The 19,138-nt window shown below is 42.5% G+C and overlaps 1 protein-coding gene across 2 annotated transcripts in view; it reads right to left on the bottom strand.

Annotated features, from left to right (window-relative positions):
* The window catches only part of si:ch211-250n8.1 (uncharacterized), a 160,642-nt gene that overhangs the window by 8,507 nt on the left and 132,997 nt on the right, over positions 1-19,138 (bottom strand). Inside the window, exons 13-15 of one of the 2 annotated variants that reach the window (XM_059948942.1) lie at positions 11,381-11,437; positions 10,517-10,599; positions 1,719-1,813 (exon numbers count right to left, since the gene is read on the bottom strand). In XM_059948942.1, coding sequence (XP_059804925.1) covers positions 1,719-1,813; positions 10,517-10,599; positions 11,381-11,437 — 235 coding nt within the window. Of the gene's footprint in view, positions 1-1,718; positions 1,814-10,516; positions 10,600-11,380; positions 11,438-14,661; positions 14,789-19,138 lie in introns of those variants that run through there. The other variant, XR_009507706.1, reaches the window with a different exon arrangement.

The raw sequence follows: 19,138 nt of genomic DNA, 5'->3' as shown, positions 1-19,138 counted from the left end.
TGTATTATGGCCCTCAAGAATGAATGTTGAATTCAAACATTTCTGAGAACCATTCATTTACTTCTGCACTCTCCAGAAACAGGGTCAAGCCCCCCAGTTTCAATTTGTTTGTTATTTTCTCCAATAGTTTTTAAAGTAATCATCACTTTGATAAATTATTTTCTGCATCCCAACTCGAGTGCTTCCAGTATTTTCTGCTTTTGTGTTCTTACAATGTACCTTGCAATGTTCTGAAACGTAGGGGAACTTCAGTGCTCATTGCAGCCTATGTAGAGCTTGAAAGCTCTATAAAAGTTGTATAAAATGCTGCCACACACTGTGCAAGAATTGAAAAGAGTTGGTGGTGCATCAAGAGATTCTGAAGATGCTGGAAATCTTGAACACACACAAAACACTGGAGGAACACAGCAAGTTTTCTTGCCACGTTTTTCCAGCAGAAGCGGTACAGAGAAGGTTCAATGTATCTGAGCCTTGACAGAACAGATTCTTTTCTCTTTCCCTACAGCCCCCAGTCTTAACTTCTCTAAAGGCATTTATCCAGCTCCTGTTTGAAAGTAATCAGTGAATCTGGATTGACGCCTGCTTCCCCTTCGGCAGGCTGCACTCCAGAATATATAGTTGATGTTTCTTTATCTTCAACTTTTCGCCAATCTCCTGTAAACTGACTCAAGTTTTGTTGTTGTAAACAGTTTTAGTCTTTCAATATCTCTTGAAGAATTCTCCTCCTTTACTGCTCAAAGGCAAATCAAGTTCTTTAATTTTATGAGTTTGGTATCTTCTAATATTTCTACAGCATTCCCTCAGAGTCTGTGAGATTACAGCGTTGCCTTTTCTCTCCACTGTCCTGAACTCCCTAAAGACTGGAAGTCCATCTGCTTCTGCCTCAATTATTCCCCTTCCACAGTTCACTTGAAAAGATGGTGGTAAAGGTCTGTGTGGTAAAGAGAGGGCCACAACACTATTGGGGAGGGTGTTCCTACATTAGACCCGGCGACCATATAAAGGAATTGCATATTCCAAGAAAAAATATTTCCAAGCCAGGATGACATGTGCCTTGCACAGGAACCTGCATGTGGTGGTAATCTTCTAGCTCAGCACCATTTTTCTGCAATAACCCCATTATTCCTTAATTCCCTTAGTAACAAAATCCTATCGAACTTTGCCATGAATAAACTCAGTAACCATCTTAGCCCCAGCTTGGAAAGGGAATTTCCAAGTTTCATCTTCTGGGTTTTGACAGCATTGAGTTTGGCCTCTTTAAGTCAACCTGACAAAGGTTAGAGTTGCCTGCAGACTGGTTCCACTTACCCAAGCCCTTAAAGATAGACCCAAGGTTACAAGAACATTCCATAATGGAATAGCAAAGGTGGCAACTATCTGTGCAGAGCTACTGGGAAGTGGTGTCCTACATGCCTGCTCTTCCATCTTCCCAGGGACTGCAGTGGTAGAAGTTGCTGGCAGACACATGTTCTGCATGCTGTGGCATCCTCACTAAAACTTTTGAATGCTTTTCAGAAGAACCTCCAGAAGACATCATGTGCAATTAATGACTGATTAAGCAGAGGACTAATTACAGGGGTGTAAGATAAGATAAGACAACCTTTGTGGCGGCTTAGCACGCTTTTTCCCAGACTCTTAGCAGGGGTTAAACTCTAACAAGCATGTAAAAGAGGACAAAAACAGCTTTCCCATGCAGTTACAGATGCTCAGATACTTGCCTATCCTGGTGATAATTTCATTCGCCTCCTTGGCCGAGCTGGACTCAAACACCAAGCAGTTAAAAGATGTCGTCTGAGGTGTTTCTGGAGAGTTCCTGAAATTAAAGCAACTACCTTTAATGTACAAGATTCACCAGGACACCAAATATTGCTTACGGCTCAATAAAAGCGTAATATAAATCCTGTAAGCAAGACTATTAGAATTCTGGTTTTAGCAGTTCTTAGATGGAGAATTCAGGGGCTGTTGGAGTTAGTAGGGAAATTCTAGAGCATGTTTCACCCAGGCTGCTTTGAAAGGCTGGGAGGAGACTGTTGGGGCCCTGACAGAGACTCTTAAAGCTTTACTGGTCAGGAGGACAGCTTGTAAAAACGGCTCAACAAAGACTCCTCTTCCTCAGAAAGCTGAAACAGGACAAACTCCCACAAAAGCTGTTGCTCAACTTCTACAGAAGCAGAATTGAAACCATTCTGACCAACAGCACCACAGTGTGGTGTGCCAGCTGCACAGCCGCTGAGCGACAAGACCTGCATCACGTGGTGAAGGCGGCCCAGGGAATTGTCAGGATGGAGCTCCCAGGACTGGACACCATCTATTCCAGCAGACTCAGGAGGAAAGCAATCAGCATAACCAGAGACACCACACACCCCGGCCACTCCCAGTTTGACTTGCTTCCGTCCAGCAAAAGGTTCAGGACTCTAAAACCCAGAACAAATAGGCTGAGGAACAGCTTCTACCCCAGAGCTGTGGCCTCCATCACACCACTCCCACAGAACAATGACTGAAACTGTGAGCACAGGCATGCACACACAAGGACTCAAATACTTGCACTAACGGCACTTTGTGCATTACTGTGATATTCTGGTGCTGCTGCAACTCATTTTCGGCTACTTCTCTATTTAATACTGTTTTTCTATTACTGTCTTGTTTTATCTACCACTTTGTTTGATTGCCTGAGAGGAAGCCAAACAGAGTTTCATTGTACATATGTATAATGACAATAAAGGTCATTCAATTCAAAAGTGGGACTCTATTCAAGAGGGCAGTGGGGATAAACCAGCTAGTTACAGATCAGTGAGTCTAAAGTTATTGGAAAAAGTTCTGACAGATGGATTAATCTGGAGCTGGAGAGATAAGGATTAATTAGTAGTTTTATTAGTGGGTTATCCTACTAGATGGAATTTTTCAGAGAAGGTACAGAGGACATCAATGCAGTCTACATGGAGTTCGGTAACAATCTATGTGGAAGGGTTGGAAGCCAATGGGATCCTAATAAAAACTGGCAAATTAGATCCAATTTTGTTTTGGTAATTGGAGGCAGAGGTCAATGGTGAGCATTATTTATGTGACCAGTGGGGTACCAAAGGGATCAGTGCTGGGACCCTCACTTTTTTTTCTATATACATTACTGATTTGGGTATCAGAATTAGAATCAGGAACAAGTTTATTATCACAGACATGTCATGAAACTTGCGACAGCAGTACAGTGCAATATATAAAAATTACTACAAGTTACAACAAGGATATACAAAAATAAATAATTTAAATAGAAGACAAAATAGTGAGGTGGTGTTCAGGGGTCACAGAACCATTCTGAAATCTGAGGACTGAGGGAAAGAAGCTGTTCCTAAATCGTTGTGTGTGCATCTTCAGGCTCCTGTACCTTCTCCCCGACGGCAGAATCAATGCTGAAGCTGTAATCAATAAACAGCCTAGCAGAGGTATTGTGGTTGTCCACATGGTCCAAGGCCAAGCAGAGAGCCACTGAGTTTGCATTCGCCAGATACAGGTTGTGGCAGTAGGTAAACTGCAGCTTGCTCAAGCATGAGCTAATTCTAGCCACAGTTTACAATTCAAAGTCAATTTATTATCAAAATACATATATGTCACCATGTACAACCCTGAGAGTCACTTTCTTGTTGGCAATCACAGTGAATACGAGCAACACAACAGAATCAATGAAAGACTCCACCCAGCAGGACAGGCAATGTGCAAAAAATACAACAATCTGCAAATAGAAAAAGAGAAAAAATAAATAATAAGTAAATAGAGAAATAAATAAATAAACAAACAAACAAGCAAGCAATATGGAGATCATGAGATGAAGAATCCTTGAAAGCAAGTCCAGTTAAGTGATGGGGCAAGTGAAGTTGAGTGAAGAGCCTGATGGTTGAGGGGCAATAACTGTGCCTGAACCTGGTGGTGCAGGTCTTGAGAATCCTGTATCTTCTTCCTGATGGCAGCAGCAAGAAGAGTGCACAGCCTAGACACTTCCACACAGTAGATGTGAGTGTACCTGGGCAATCGTCCTTGAGGCGGCTCACCCTGAGCACTGGTATGATTGATGCCCTGCTGAAGCAGGTGGGAACCTCCAACTGCAGCTCTGAGAGATTGAAGTTGTCCTTGAGCTCTCCAGCCAGTTGGCTGGCACATGTCCTGCCAGATACGCCATCGGGGCCTAATGCCTTGCGAGGAATCACCTTTTTGAAAGATCTTCTGACATCAGCATCTGAGACAGAATCACAGGGTTGCCTGATGCTGCAGGAATTCATAGAAGTGTAGTTTTAATCTGTCTTTCAAAATGTGCACAAAAGTCATTGAGCTAATAAGGGAGTGAAGCATCACGACCATTTATAATGTTAGGTTTTGCCTTGTAGGAAGCAACAGCCTGCATAGCAGACATGCATTCAATTGTGTCTCTAGAAGAGTGGGCTGAGTGATGGCAGATGGAGTTTAATGCTGATAAGTGTGAGGTGCTACATTTTGGTAGGAATGATCAAAATAGCACATACATGGTAAATGGTAGGTCACTGAGGAATGCAGTAGAACAGAGTGATCTAGGAATAATGGTGCATAGTTCCCTGAAGGTGGAATCTCATGTGGATAGGGTGGTGAAGAAAGCTTTTGGTATGCTGGCCTTTATAAATCAGAGCATTGAGTATAGGAGTTGGGATGTAATGTTAAAATTGTACAAGGCATTGGTGAGGCCAAATTTGGAGTATTGTGTACAGTTCTGGTCACCGAATTATAGGAAAGATGTTAACAAAATAGAGAAGTACAGAGGAGATTTACTAGAATGTTACCTGGGTTTCAGCACCTAAGTTACAGAGAAAGGTTGAACAAGTTAAGTCTTTATTCTTTGGAGCGTAGAAGGTTGAGGGGGGACTTGATAGAGGTATTTAAAATTATGAGGGGGATAGATAGAGTTGACTTGGATAGGCTTTTTCCATTGACAGTAGGGGAGATTCAAACAAGAGGACATGAGTTGAGTGTTAAGGGGCAAAAGTTTAGGTGCAACACGAGGGGGAATTTCTTTACTCAGAGAGTGGTAGCTGTGTGGAATGAGCTTCCAATAGAAGAGGTAGAGGCAGGCTCAATTTTGTCATTTTTTTTTAAATTGGAGCGGTATATGGACAGGAAAGGAATGGAGGGTTATGGGCTGAGTGCAGGTAGGTGGGACTAGGTGAGAGTAAGCGTTCAGCACGGACTAGAAGGGCCGGGATGGCCTGTTTCCGTGCTGTAATTGTTATATGGCTAACGTCACTTGGAATTGCTTTTTCGCTCTTATGGTAGGTTGTATCTAGACTTCTGGATCACTGCTGTTAAATGTACAGATCTAGCTCTCAGCAGACTGAATCTCCTGGCTCATCTGCTGCTTCCCGTTTGGTATGTTCTCAAAGGCACATACTCATCCACACAAGTCTTGATGAAGTCAGTGACAACTGAAACATATTCTTTCAGATCCAAAAACGAATTTCCTGAATTTGGTCCAGACAAAGCAGTCCTGTGAGCATGTTTGTGCTGCAATACTCAGTCTCTGCCTGTATACTGCGAGTTGAAGTTTAGCCAAGTGATCAGTCTTGCCAAATTGATGGCACCATAAGTATTCTTGGTGGTGTAACAGTGGAGAAGTGTACTTCAAGCTGGCCTGGCTGAAGTCTCCTGTAATGATTGAGAAGACATCAGGGTGTGTTAATTTGTGACTACTGACAACTGTGCTCAGCTTTTTCAATGCTTACCAGATGTGGGCCAAGGATGCAACCAGGGTGATGGTAGAAAACTACCTCAGCAGATAGAATGGCTGAGACTTGAGCATTAGATATTCCAGGTCAGGGGAGCAGGAGTGAGACAGAACTGCCATGTCCGAGCAACACAACGAGTTAGTCACGAAGCAGTTGCTGCTGCCTTTACCTAATGAAATGGAAAGTGAAGCCCTTGGGGTGAAGCACTGTGGCTGGAATGCTGGGAGTGAGCCATATCTCGATAGAGCAGAGCACACAGCAATCCCTGATGTCCCACTAGTTATGTAATCTTGTTCTAAGCTCTTCAATTTTGTTATCCAGAGACTGTGTATTAGCCAGGAGGATGGTAGAGATCAGGGGCCTCAAGGCCTTATGTTTCACATTTACCTGCGGCACAACTCCTTACTGCATACTGCACTTGCTACCTGGGTACAGAAGCATTAAAAATGATTTTTCAAAAATCATTAGATTCTGGCATGGTTCTGGAAAATTGCAAATGTCACTCCAAGAAGGGAGGGAGACAGAAGAAAGGAAATTATAGGCCAGTTAGGAAGATGTTTGTGGTGAACTACATATACCTGTCTGGACACACTCCCTGCTGACTGCTCCTGTGGCCCCTCCCACTGACCGTGGCTCCTCCCACAGACCCCGGTATAAAGGCGATTGAGGCCTTAGCCCTGCCCTCAGTCTCCAGGATGTAGTATGGTGGTGAATTGCTGCTTGTTCTTTCTTCCAGCCAATAAAAGCCAATATCTCGCCTCACGTCTCTGAGAGTTATTGATGGTGCATCAACGTTGGAATTGATTGTTAAGTATGTGGTTTCAGAGTATTTGGAGGCACATGATAAAATAGGCCATAGTTTCCTTAAAGGAAAATTTTACCTGACAAATCTGTTAGAATTCTTGAAAGCAATAACAAGCGAGATAGACAAAGGGGAATTGGTGGATGTTCTGTGCTTGGATCTTCCGAAGGCCTTTGACAAGGTGCTGCACATGAGGCTGCCAAACAAGATAAGCCCCCATGGTATTATAGGGCAGATACTAGCATGGATAGAGCCAATTGGTAGGTGGCAAAGAGTGGGAATAAAGGGAGCCATTTCTGATTGGCTGCCAGTCCCAGTGATGTTTTGCAGGGGTTTGGACCAATTCTTTATATGTCAATGATTTGGATGAAGGAATTGATGGTTTTGTGGCAAATGAAGATAGATGGAGAGGCAGGTAGCGTTAAGGAAGCAAGAAGGCTACAGAAGGACTTAGACAGATTAGAAGAATGGGCAAAGAAGTGGCAAATGGAATACAGTGTATGGTCATGCACTTTGTTAGCAAAACCAAAAGCATAGACTATTTTCTAAAGGGGGAGAACATTAAAAAATCCGAGCTGAAAAAGGACTTGGAAATCCTAGTGCAGGATTCCCTAGAGGTTAACTTGCAGGTTGAGTTGGTGGTAAGGAAGGCAAATGCAATGTTAGCATTCATGTCGGGAGGATTTGGATATAAAAACGAGAATGTAATGATAATTCAAGCTTTATAAGGCACCTGTGTGGCCTCATTTGGAGTACCGTGAGCACATCTAAGAATAGATGTGCCGACATTAGAAAGGGTTCAAAGGAGATGAAAGAAAATGATTCCAGGAATGAAAGGAGTGTTTGATGGCTCTGGGCCTGTACTCACTGGAATTCAGAAAAACAAGGGGAATCTCATTGACACTTCGCAAATGTTGAAAGGCCTTGACAGAGTGAATGTGGAGAAGATGTGAGGGAAGTTTAGGACCAGAGGGCACAACCTCAGAATAGAAGAATGTCCATTTAGAATGGAGATGAGGAGGAATTTCTTCAGCCAGGGGGTGGTGAATCTGTAGAATTTGTTGCCACAGGTGGCTGTGGAGTCCAGGTCACTGGGTGTATTTAGGCGGAGGGTGATAGATTCTTGATTAGTCAGGGTGTGAAAGGTTAAAGGGAAGGCAGGAGATCAGGGTTGAGAGAAAAATGGATCAGCAATGATCAAATGGGGGGCAGACTCAATGGGCTAAGTGGTCTAATTCTGCCCCTATGTCTTATGGTGTTATGGTTTAAAGTGTGGATGATATGAAAGTGGGTAATAGTGAGGAGAATAGTCTTAGCTACTGGATAGGTTGGTGGGACTAACAAGGGCAGGCCATGTTTAATTAATAGTAGGGTCCTAGAGGCCCTCATGTTTAAAGATCCCTGAAGGTGGCAGCAGAGGTACACCCACTTGCCTTTATTAGCCAGGCATAAGACACAAGGTAATGAAACATTGGTCAGGTCAGTGGTGAACTCGTTGTCTCATGCAGCTGTGCGCATGCTCATGGGATTTGAAGACTGGGTCAAAGGACTGTTCATGTGTGTACAAATGTATCTCCATCTTTTTTCAATCTTTGTAAGTGACATTTACTAATTCTTGGTCTTTTATCAGTCCAAATAAAAGATGAGATAATAAAATCAATTCGATCAAAAAACTTCTTAGTCAAAAAAACAGGGATATTCTGAAATAAATATAAAATTGTGGTTCTCTAACACCATAGCACCAATATAGACAAAATGCTCAACATTCTGGAAATGGGAATTAACCTACAAATTTCAGCTAGTGAGGAAGCTATGGCTGGGTTCCAGACCCCCATCACATGGCCACATCCATATAGTCAAAATGATGATTTTACCAAAATTTTTATATTTATTTCAGAATATCTCTTTTTTTGACTAAGAAGTTTTTTGATCGAATTGATTCTATTATCTCATCTTTTATTTGGAATGATAAAAGACCAAGAATTAGTAAATGTCACTTACAAAAATTGAAAAAGGATGGAGGTCTTGCTTTACCTAATTTAAGAATGTATTACTGGGCTGTTAATGTGAGATATATGTCCTTTTGGTTACACTGGGTTGGTAAGAACAAGCGGCCAATTTGGGTAGATTTAGAATTGAAAGCTGTTTTATTTAATCTTGTTATTGGGAGCTGCTTTACCTATACAATTAGCTAAAGTTGCTAATTTAAATTTATACCCTGTGATTAAGTATTCTTTATAAACTTGGCTCCAGTTCTGTAATTTTCTTAATCTTAAAAAATTTAAACTTTGTAGTTTAATTTATCGAAATTATTTTTTAAGCCTTCTTTGAGTGATCCATTTTTTTTACCGGAAAAATAACCATATAACAATTACAGCACAGAAACAGGCCATCTCGGCCCTTCCAATCCGTGCCGACGCTTACACTCACCTAGTCCCACTGGCCCGCACTCAGCCCATAACCCTCCATTCCTTTCCTGTCCATATACCTCTCCAATTTTACTTTGAATGACAATACCGAACCTGCCTCTACCACTTCTACTGGAAGCTCATTCCACACAGCTACCACTCTCTGAGTAAAGAAATTCCCCCTCATGCTACCCTTAAAATTTTGCCCCCTAACTCTCAAAATAAAGGTATTAATTCTTTTTTGGATCTATTTAAAGAAGATAGACTGATGTCTTTTGAACAATTAGTTGAAAAATACTCTCTTTCATACTCACACTTTTTACAATACCTTCAAGTTAGACATTTTTTACAAAAATATTTAAGTAATTTTCCTTGCATATTGGATGCCGACCCGTTAGATACTATTACGAGTATGAACCCTTTGATGAAGGGCTCCATTGGAAGAATTTATAATTTACTATTACAATGGGATAAGCGTCCTTTATTTAAGATTAAACAAGATTGGGAAAAGGAATTTGACTTTTTTGATGGAGGACTGGACGCGGACTCGGAAGTTGGTTAACTCTTCTTCGATTTGTGCTAGTCATTCACTGATTCAATTTAAAATTGTACATTGTTACTATTTGACTAAGGAGAGATTGTCTAAAATCTTTCCTGATGTTGATAGTTACTGTGATAGATGTAAAACTACACTGACACAAGTTTTGGTCCTGTTCTATACTGTAACAGTTTTGGAAGTCAGTTTTTTCTACAATTTCTAAAGCACTTAAAATTAATTTACAACCTAACAAATTAACTGTGCTTTTTGGAATAATTCCTCAAAATATCCATGGTATTTCTTTGTCTGACCAACAAGTTATAGCGTTTGTTACATTGATAACTAGGAGGGCCATTCTGTTGAAGTGAAAGGATTCGTTGGCTCCCACTCTGTCACAATGATTCTCTCAAGTGATGTTATGTCTTAGTTTGGAGAAAATTAGAAGTTAAACCTTCAAACCTATGTTTGATTTTGAGAAAAGATGGGGTTCATTTGCTCGTTACTAACATTCGAGTTAATTGATAGATTTCCTCCACGATCTAATTGTAAATTTTGGGGGTTTTTTGCTGGCGGTTTGACGTTTATCTTTAGAAGCTTTTTGCATGACGCACGGCTCCGGGGTCGAACACCTGACGGGTCTTTTTCTCACTTCTCTTTGCTTTAGTAGGTTTCTTTCTTTTTTTTGTGTCACCATATTTTTCAATCTTTAAAACATTGTTTTTTTTTCCTTTGAGAGACTGTGTTACTTACTTCGATGTACTCTTGTAATTTTGGATAATAATAATAAAAAGATTTGCAAAGAACACCCCACCCTAGTGAGAGAGATTGGGGGTACGGGGGTGGGGGTGAGGAAAATCCTGGAGGCCAACGTGTTTTAAAAGTAGCAGCCCTCCTTCCATTTGTGGAAGGTTAAATGGTGTTCAGCCAGCACCTTGATGGAGATCTCAATACTGTACACATTGCCTGCCTTCCTCCAGGTAGTTCTTGTACCTGAACAGTATCTACCCCACACCGAGAGGCCCCCACTTACGCCACACAGAAAGCAAAGAGGGTCCGCTTGTCGAGCCGTTGTCCTACAGAAGCAATCTCGGGGTAATGATGGTGAAAGAGGACCTGAAATATCAATAGGAGAACTCCAGTGAATAAAACAAAGCCATTCTGAAATACTGCTCTTCACTCATGGGTGGGTACAGGCTACAGGCTGCTACAGCAAGCGTAGAGGCGGAGTGTCACGGTAGTGTAGTGTTTAGCCTGACACTATTACAGCCGGGGCACTGGAGTTCCAGTGCTCTCTGTAAGAAGTTTGAAAATTCTTTCCATGAGTTTGTGGGCTTCTTCTGGGTGTTCCAGTTTCCTCCCACAGTCCAAAGACATACCAGTCATTGTAAACTGTCCTCTGATTAGGCCAAGATTCAGTAGCTGGATTGCTGACTGTTTGACTCGTTGGGCAAGAAGAACCTGTTCCGCACTGCATCTCTAAATAAATTCTAAAAATTAAAATAAATTACAACATCTAAAAAGCATTTGGCCAGATTCATGGTTAGGAATGGTTTAGAGGGACACAGGCCAAACAGTACTAGCTCATTTACAAAACTCGGACAGCATTGATGAGCTGGGCTGTTCTATAATGCACAGCTCTGTGCCTATGGCTTGAATAGGAGTTCCCACTCCTGACAGACCAGTCTAGAATGAGTGCACAATGGAGAGGTAGTTGGCTTCTGCAGCCGACCCGTGAATGGTTTAGGGAACACAGCAGTGACAACTGTGGTACTTAGCTGCCCATTCTGGAAGCGTTCAAAGCTCATTTAGCAACATCCCTCATCCTAACGTGCACATGACCAATATTTTATATTAAACAATCAGTTTTTTAAATTAATTATGGAAGCCCAGTTACCTGTGTGGAGTTTTTTATACAAATCACTTCTGTTTCCTTCACATCGAATAACACCTCCTAATAGAGACAAACACAATGGATAGCATTAAAGCAGCACTGGCATCAATATTACTTGTTAAAAGCTACCAACTTCAGAATCAGCTTTAATATGTAGTGAAATTTGTCGCCTTTGCAGCAGCAATACAATACAATAAATAATAGACACAACACCCTGAATTATTGTGTGTCTTTAATAGTTAAATTAAATAAGTAGTACAAAAATAGAAATAAAATGTAGTGAGGTTGTGTTTATGGGTTCAATGTCCATTCAGAAATCGAGTGGCAGAGAAGAAGCTGTTCCTAAATCGTCAAGTGTGTACCTCCTTCCTGACCTGGACCTAACAATGTCCTGAATGATGGACACTGCCCTTTTGAGGCACTGCTCTTTGAAGATGTCGTGGATACTACGGAGGCTAGTGCACATGATGGAGCTGACTGAGTTTACAATACTCTGCAACTTATTTCAATCCAGTGCAGTAGCCTCCACACAGGCGGCGATGCAGCCAGTTAGAATGCTCTCCATAGTACATCTGTAGAAATATGTGAAAATCTTTTTCAGAAAGGTCTTTCTGCATATTGCTCCAAACAGATCACTTCAGTTCTATGCTGTTCTACATATACAGTGACATGCAAAAGTTTGGGCACCCCTGTTCACAATTTCTGTTACTGTGAATAGCTAAGCGAGTAAAAAATGACCTGATTTCCAAAAGGCATGAAGTTAAAGGTGACACATTTCTTTACTATTTTAAGCAAGATTACTTCTTTTATTTCCAACTTCTACAGTTTCAAAATAACAAAAAAGGAAAAGGGCCTAAAGCAAAAGTTTGGGCACCCTGCATGGTCAGTACTTAGTAACACCCCCTTTGGCAAGTATCACAGCTTGTAAATGCTTTCTGTAGCCAACTAAGAGTCTTTCAATTCTTCTTTGGGTGATTTTCACCCATTCTTGCAAAAGGCTTCTAGTTCTGTGAGATTCTTGGGCCGTCTTGCATGCACTGCTCTTTTGAGGTCTATCCACAGAATTTCGATGATGTTTAGGTTGGGGGACAGTGAGGCCCATGGCAAAACCTTCAGCTTGCACCTCGAGGTAGTCCATTGTGGATTTTGGGGTGTGTTTAGGTTCATTATCCTGTTGTAGAAGCCACACTCTTTTCATCTTAAGCTTTTTTTACAGGCTGTGTGATGTTTGCTTCCAGAATTTGCTGGTATTTAATTGAATTCATTCTTCCCTCTCCCAGTGAAATGTTCCCCATGCCACTGGCTGCAACACAAGCCCAAAGCATGATCGATCCACCTCCGTGCTTAACATTTGGAGAGGTGTTCTTTTCATGAAATTCAGCACCCTTTTTTCTCTAAACATACCATTGCTCATTGCGGCCAAAAAGTTCTGTTTTAACTTCATCGGTCCACAGGACCTGTTTCCAAAATGCATCAGGCTTGTTTAGATGTTCCTTTGCAAACTTCTGACGCTGAAGTTTGTGGTGAGGACACAGGAAAGGTTTTCTTCTGATGACTCTTCTGTGAAGGTCATATTTGTGCATCACACCAGAGTCTGATAAATCTTCCTGAAGGTCTTTTGCAGTCAAATGGGGGTTTTGATTTGCCTTTCTAGCAATCCTATGAGCAGTTCTCTTGGAAAGTTTTCTTGGTTTTCCAGACCTCAACTTGACCTGAACCGTTCATGTTAACTGCCATTTCTTAATTACATTACGAACTGAGGAAACAGCTACCTGAAAACACTGTGCTATCTTCTTATAGCCGTCTCCTGCTTTGTGGGCATCACTTACTTTAATTTTCAGAGTGCTAGGCAGCTGCTCAGAGGAGCCCATGGCTGCTGATTGTTGGGACAAGGTTTGAGGAGTCAGGGTATTTATAAACCTTTTAAATTTGCATCACCTGGCCTTTCCTAATGATGACTGTGAACAAGCCACAGCCCTATCAAGCTAATTAAAGTCTGAGACCTTGGTAAAAGTTATCTGAGAACTCAAATCTCTTGGGGTGCCCAAACTTTTGTATGATTCTCCTTTCCTTTTTTTCACTCTAAAATTGTACAAAACATAAATAATACACTAATCTTGCTTAAAATGTTGAAAAGACTGTTCCATCATTAACTTTATGACTTTTGGAGATCAGTTCATCTTCTACTCACTTAACTATTCACAGTTCCAGAAATTTTGTCTAGGGGTGCCCAAACTTTGCATGCCACTGCTACTCAGAATGGACTGACCAGTGTAGACATAAGGCAGTCATAACCACACTATTTTTATCTTTCTCTGATTGACTAATGATAAATAAAATGGGGCCAATCAATAGTTTTGAGGAGTGGGTTAGCTGTTTTGAAGAGGTTGGGTATGTAGAGTTGGGTTGGACTGGCTTGGATCAAGCTATAGTCAGTAAACTGAATGGGACTGGTTGGCCTTGGTCCATGTCCAGCTCAATAAGGCCAGGATAATGTTTCCCAGACAGTCAGATGGTAGTGAGAGGTCCATTTTATATCAAAGTATGTGTGCAGAATGCAACTCTGATTTGTCTTCTCCAGACAGCCGTAGAATACAGAACACCATGAAAGAAAGACATCATTCCCTCCACCCCGCACAACAAGAAAAAGAAACAAAAACTCACAAACCCCAACCCCTCCCTCGCACAGAAATAGATCACCAAAAGCCCTAGCCCACCAATCTACAACAAGAAAAAATGGGCAAGAACACAAAAGGCATGAACTGAAAGAGGCTAATAAGAATTACAGTCCAATCCATGAATCTCAGAATTTTGATCTTATCTCTGAGAGCTTTGGGACCCAGTGAGTAGTGGGCAGCCACCCAGACCAGCAGCCCCTCCCAGGGCAGTGACCCAGACCAGCAGCCCCTCCCAGGGCAGCGACCCAGACCAGCAGCCCCTCCCAGGGCAGCGACCCAGACCAGCAGCCCCTCCCAGGGCAGCGACCCAGACCAGCAGCCCCTCCCAGGGCAGCGACCCAGACCAGCAGCCCCTCCCAGGGCAGCGACCCAGACCAGCAGCCCCTCCCAGGGCAGTGACCCAGACCAGCAGCCCCTCCCAGGGCAGCGACCCAGACCAGCAGCCCCTCCCAGGGCAGCGACCCAGACCAGCAGACAGTACTGAAACGGTTTTGCGCTGAAGAACCCATCCCAAGGAAATAAAAATATTCATGCTACGTCCAAGGAAAAGGTGTCAAACTTTCTCCAAGCTCGTGTAATAGCTAGCTAACTAAACGTCATCTGTACCTCTGCGTGAGGAGTTTCCGACAGTGGTATCTGTCCTTCCAACTGGGTTCTGTCAGCAACTCTCCATGCTATGTTCATTATCTGTTTCCATTATCCTTGTTTCTTCTCCTCTTATCCCGGGCTCCCTCTGGAAAAAACAATGGACTCCCTGTTCTTTTTTTCACGCTCTCTCTCAAATGCTCCCAAGACAAATCCTATTGGCTAGGTCAACAAATCTAACTTTTCAATCAACTGAATTTTTATTTTAAAGAGCATAAATGAAATACGCCACTGTAAAATGCAATTAAAGGAATGCTTATTTTATTTTGAGAAAATCTGCAGAAACTAAAACACACGACAGCATAACTGCATTAATAAAATAATGTATGGTCTTAAACCAGTTATTACACAGGAATGTAATACTAAAGCTTTGTACAGCATTCACTGGGCCTCACTTGGAGTATTGTGAGCTGTTTTGGGTACCTCTCCTAAGAAAGGATGTGCTGACATCGGACAGGGTTCAAAGGACGTTCATGAAAGTGATTCTGGGATTGAAAGGCTTGTCATATGAAGAGTATTTGATGGCTCTGGGCTTCTCCTCACTGGAATTCAGAAGAATGAGAGGCAACTTAATTGAAACCTCTTGAAAGGTGAAAGGCCTTGATAGAGTGGATGTGGAGAGGATGTTTCCTGTGTTGGGAGAGTCTAAGACCAGAGGACACAGATAGAGTGGATGTGGAGAGGATGTTTCCTGTGGTGGGAGAGTCTAAGACCAGAGGACACAGACAGAGTGGATGTGGAGAGGATGTTTCCTGTGATGGGAGAGTCTAAGACCAGAGGACACAGCCTCAGAATAGAGGGATGCCCTTTGAGGATGGAGATGAGGAGAAACATCTTTAGTCAGAGAGTAGTGAATTTGTGGAATTCCTTGCCATAGATAGCTGTGGACACAAGTCTTCATGTGTATTAAAGGCATCGGTTGATGGATACTTGATTGGTCAGGGCATGAAGTAATGTGGGGTGGGGGGAGGCAGGAGATTGGGTTGAGAGGATAAATAGATGAGCCGTGTTGAAATGGCGGAGCAGAATCGATAGGCCAAATAGCCTAATTCTGCTCCTGTATGTTATGGCCTTAATCATCAAGAAATGTGGTTGATCAATAACCCTCGTCTCATCTCTGAGCTTCTCCTTGTGCTAGCCTCTGCTTGCATTTCTTTCCTGGAGTTCTCTTGGGGACAGCAGAGTGCTAGCTCACCCATTCGAATTACAGACTGTAAGTCACAGGCTCCAACAGTTTCAAAAACAAAATTAGGATAAAAAGAATAAATAGAAGATGTAGAAAAATGGAAATGATGGTCTATCTGGAAGATACTGCCCAAGGAATCGCTGGCTGGCGCCATCTTGACTTTGTTCCCTTCAGGTGGCTCAGATAGCAAAACCATCAGAAGAGATAGCGAGTCCTGAACCTGAAATATCAGCTCGAGTTCACTCATTCTGACTGGTGAGTGCTTTTCATCTTTTTTTCTGTATTTTTCATTCTGATTTCCAGCATCTGCAGCATTTTTTTGATTTTGCCCAGAAATGTCACACACATCGGTTTGGGCACACTACAGCCTAGGCCCATTGCCCTGAAATGTCATACACATCGGTTTGGACACACTACAGCCTAGGCCCATTGCCCTGAAATGTCATACACATCGGTTTGGACACACTACAGCCTAGGCCCTTTGCCCAGAAATGTCACACACATCGGTTTGGACACACTACAGCCTAGGCCCTTTGCCCAGAAATGTCACACACATCGGTTCGGGGACACTACAGCCTAGGCCCTTTGCCCAGAAATGTCACACACATCGGCTTGGGCACACTACAGCCTACAAAGGCAACAGTGGAAGCATCCAAAATTTCAGCCGAGTGGGTTATTGGGGCAAGGACAATGATCCAAGAAAGAAATGAGCTTTCCTGGATCGTTGGTCACACTGGAAACTCCAGACACTGGAATCTGGAGTACAAACAATCTGCTGGGTCCTTCAGCATCTCCGATGGGGGAGGGGTAATGGAGGGAACTGCCCAGTGGAACGGAAGGGCTTGTTTTTGTTCTGTACCATTCCATGATTCAATTATGAACATTGCGTCACCCTGAGTGTTGTGACTGCACCTATACAGATGGCAGGCAATTATACCATCACACACTGACTTGAGAAAAGGCCAACATTTTGCTTAGCAGTAATATCAATATTTGGTTGGATGAAAACAAAATGAGTGAGCGTATGAATACCTTCTGACTCCATAATTAGAGCCTGACTGATAGCAGGAAGTTTTCAGCAGTCAGCAGGTGAGCATTTGTCTCTTTTAGCCATGTACTTGCCTGCTGGGTGCAGTTATGCTTTGGGTGAAAAAGTTCAAAGTACATTATCAAAGTATGTAGACTACATACAATCTTAAGAATTATCTCCTTACAGACAGCCACAAAATAAAGAAACCCAACAGAACCCATTATAAAAGACCATCAACAACCCAATGTACAGAAAAAACAAATCAGGCAAAAATAAAGTAAGCAAATAACATTCAGAACTGAAGTTCACAAAAGCCAGTCCACAACCACAGAGCAAGTCACAGACCCAGGAGACGATTACTTGCAGGGTGCAGAGACAAGCAAACCTCATGAGTAGCCAGCTGAACACTGGCCCCCACTCGCCCTTGGCCTCAACACGCTGATCTTTTCAATCTGGTGCTTAAAGCAGTGCTTAAAGCAGATAAGCATTGGCTCGTTCCTCACTCTCAGATCTAGGTCCCACCTTGACTCTACCTTGCCTTGGATCACCTCCAAGTCCGCTCTATCAGACAAACATTGGTTCATTCTCTGCTCTCGGACCCTGCCACCTCGGTTTGGCCTGTAAACTCCAAGTCACAATCATCCTGCACCTTCGAGACCTCAGTCACACTGCAAAAGTGCCAGGTCAAAAGCTCAGTTCCAAAAGGGAAGTTACAGACAATCGATTGCAGTGATTGTTTATCAGAAAATCTGTGATGAATAAAGTAGTTAGTAGTTTTGCTTGCTACCAGCAAGTCATCGCTATGCATCACCAATGCCATCTACACAGATGGTGGGGAACCTACCAAAGCCAACACCACAAAGAAAGATGTAATAGTCTTCCTGTGTCAGATGGTCAATACTTGACACCGAAGTCACACACACAATCCATACAGAGTCCATCAACAACACTAAATTCACACTCACAATCCACAGACAACCCAACACTGAAGTCACACACACAATCCATACAGAGTCCATCAACAACACTAAATTCACACTCACAATCCACAGACAACCCATCAACACTGAAGTCACACACACAATCCACACAGACAGCCCATTAACTCTAAAGTTACACTCTCAATCCACAGACAACCCATCAACACTGAAGTCACACACACAATCCACACAGACAGCCCATTAACTCTAAAGTTACACTCACAATCCACAGACAACCCATCAACACTGAAGTCACACACACACAATCCACAGACAACCCAACACTGAAGTCACACACACAATCCACACAGACAGCCCATTAACTCTAAAGTTACACTCACAATGCACAGACAACCCATCAACACTGAAGTCACACACACACAATCCACAGACAACCCATCAACACTAAAGTTACACACACACAATCCATTGTTATATACCCCGTGGGTATCTTGAGACTGTCTTATGAGCATGATGTAATGGTCTTGTGATGGTGGGGTGATGTAATTTCCCGCCAGTGTGAAGTCACATGATGTAATTTTCACGCCAGTGAGAGGTCATGTGATGGCCTGTTTCAACTGGTATAAAAGGGGAAAGCCTTGCTGTGATGCAGGTCAGTTCGTGGTTTAATTCGTTACTCCATTATGCTGTGTATTCGTCTCATGATGCAGTTTTGCTTTAAAGTGGAGTTTTACTTTCTGCCTCAAAGGTTATTGCCGGCAGTTTCACAACGTTGCCAGTTTTAGTCCAGTCAGAAAGCGAAGAATTTACTGAAGTACAGAAAACCTGAAGGATTGAGAAAAGTTGGTGTCGTCGGCGGTTTACTACAGTATCGACCTTATTGAATCCTCGCTCAAGGAGGTAGTAACCTGCATCCGAGGTAGCTCCTGCATAGTGAAAGTGGAAAGGGTTGGACGCAGCATTTCGCCAAGGAGAAGATCAGTGCCTTTAACCCGTTTTTAAATTCCTTTGTCGCAAATCCTTTGGGCAAGGTATATTTCCGCTGGGATCAGCAGTAACGTCACGTCATCAAGGAATTCATTACTTCAGGAAAGTCTCTCCTAATTGACTGTGTAAATCATGTGGACTTTTGCAATTATCGCTTTAAGAATTGTGTTCGCATTTATTGCTTTAAAAACTGTTCAAGTTGCCATATAGCAGTTAACTTTCCGTTAAGTTAGTCATCTGGTTACTTTTCATTTGTCGTTGAGTTTTAAATAAACATTATAACCATATAACAAT

Source organism: Hypanus sabinus, chromosome 23 (genome assembly GCF_030144855.1).
Source record: "Hypanus sabinus isolate sHypSab1 chromosome 23, sHypSab1.hap1, whole genome shotgun sequence".
In the NCBI taxonomy this organism is placed as follows: Eukaryota; Metazoa; Chordata; class Chondrichthyes; order Myliobatiformes; family Dasyatidae; genus Hypanus; species Hypanus sabinus.
Note: the sequence above shows the minus strand (reverse complement) of the source record. Positions and strands in the feature narration are given on the sequence as shown.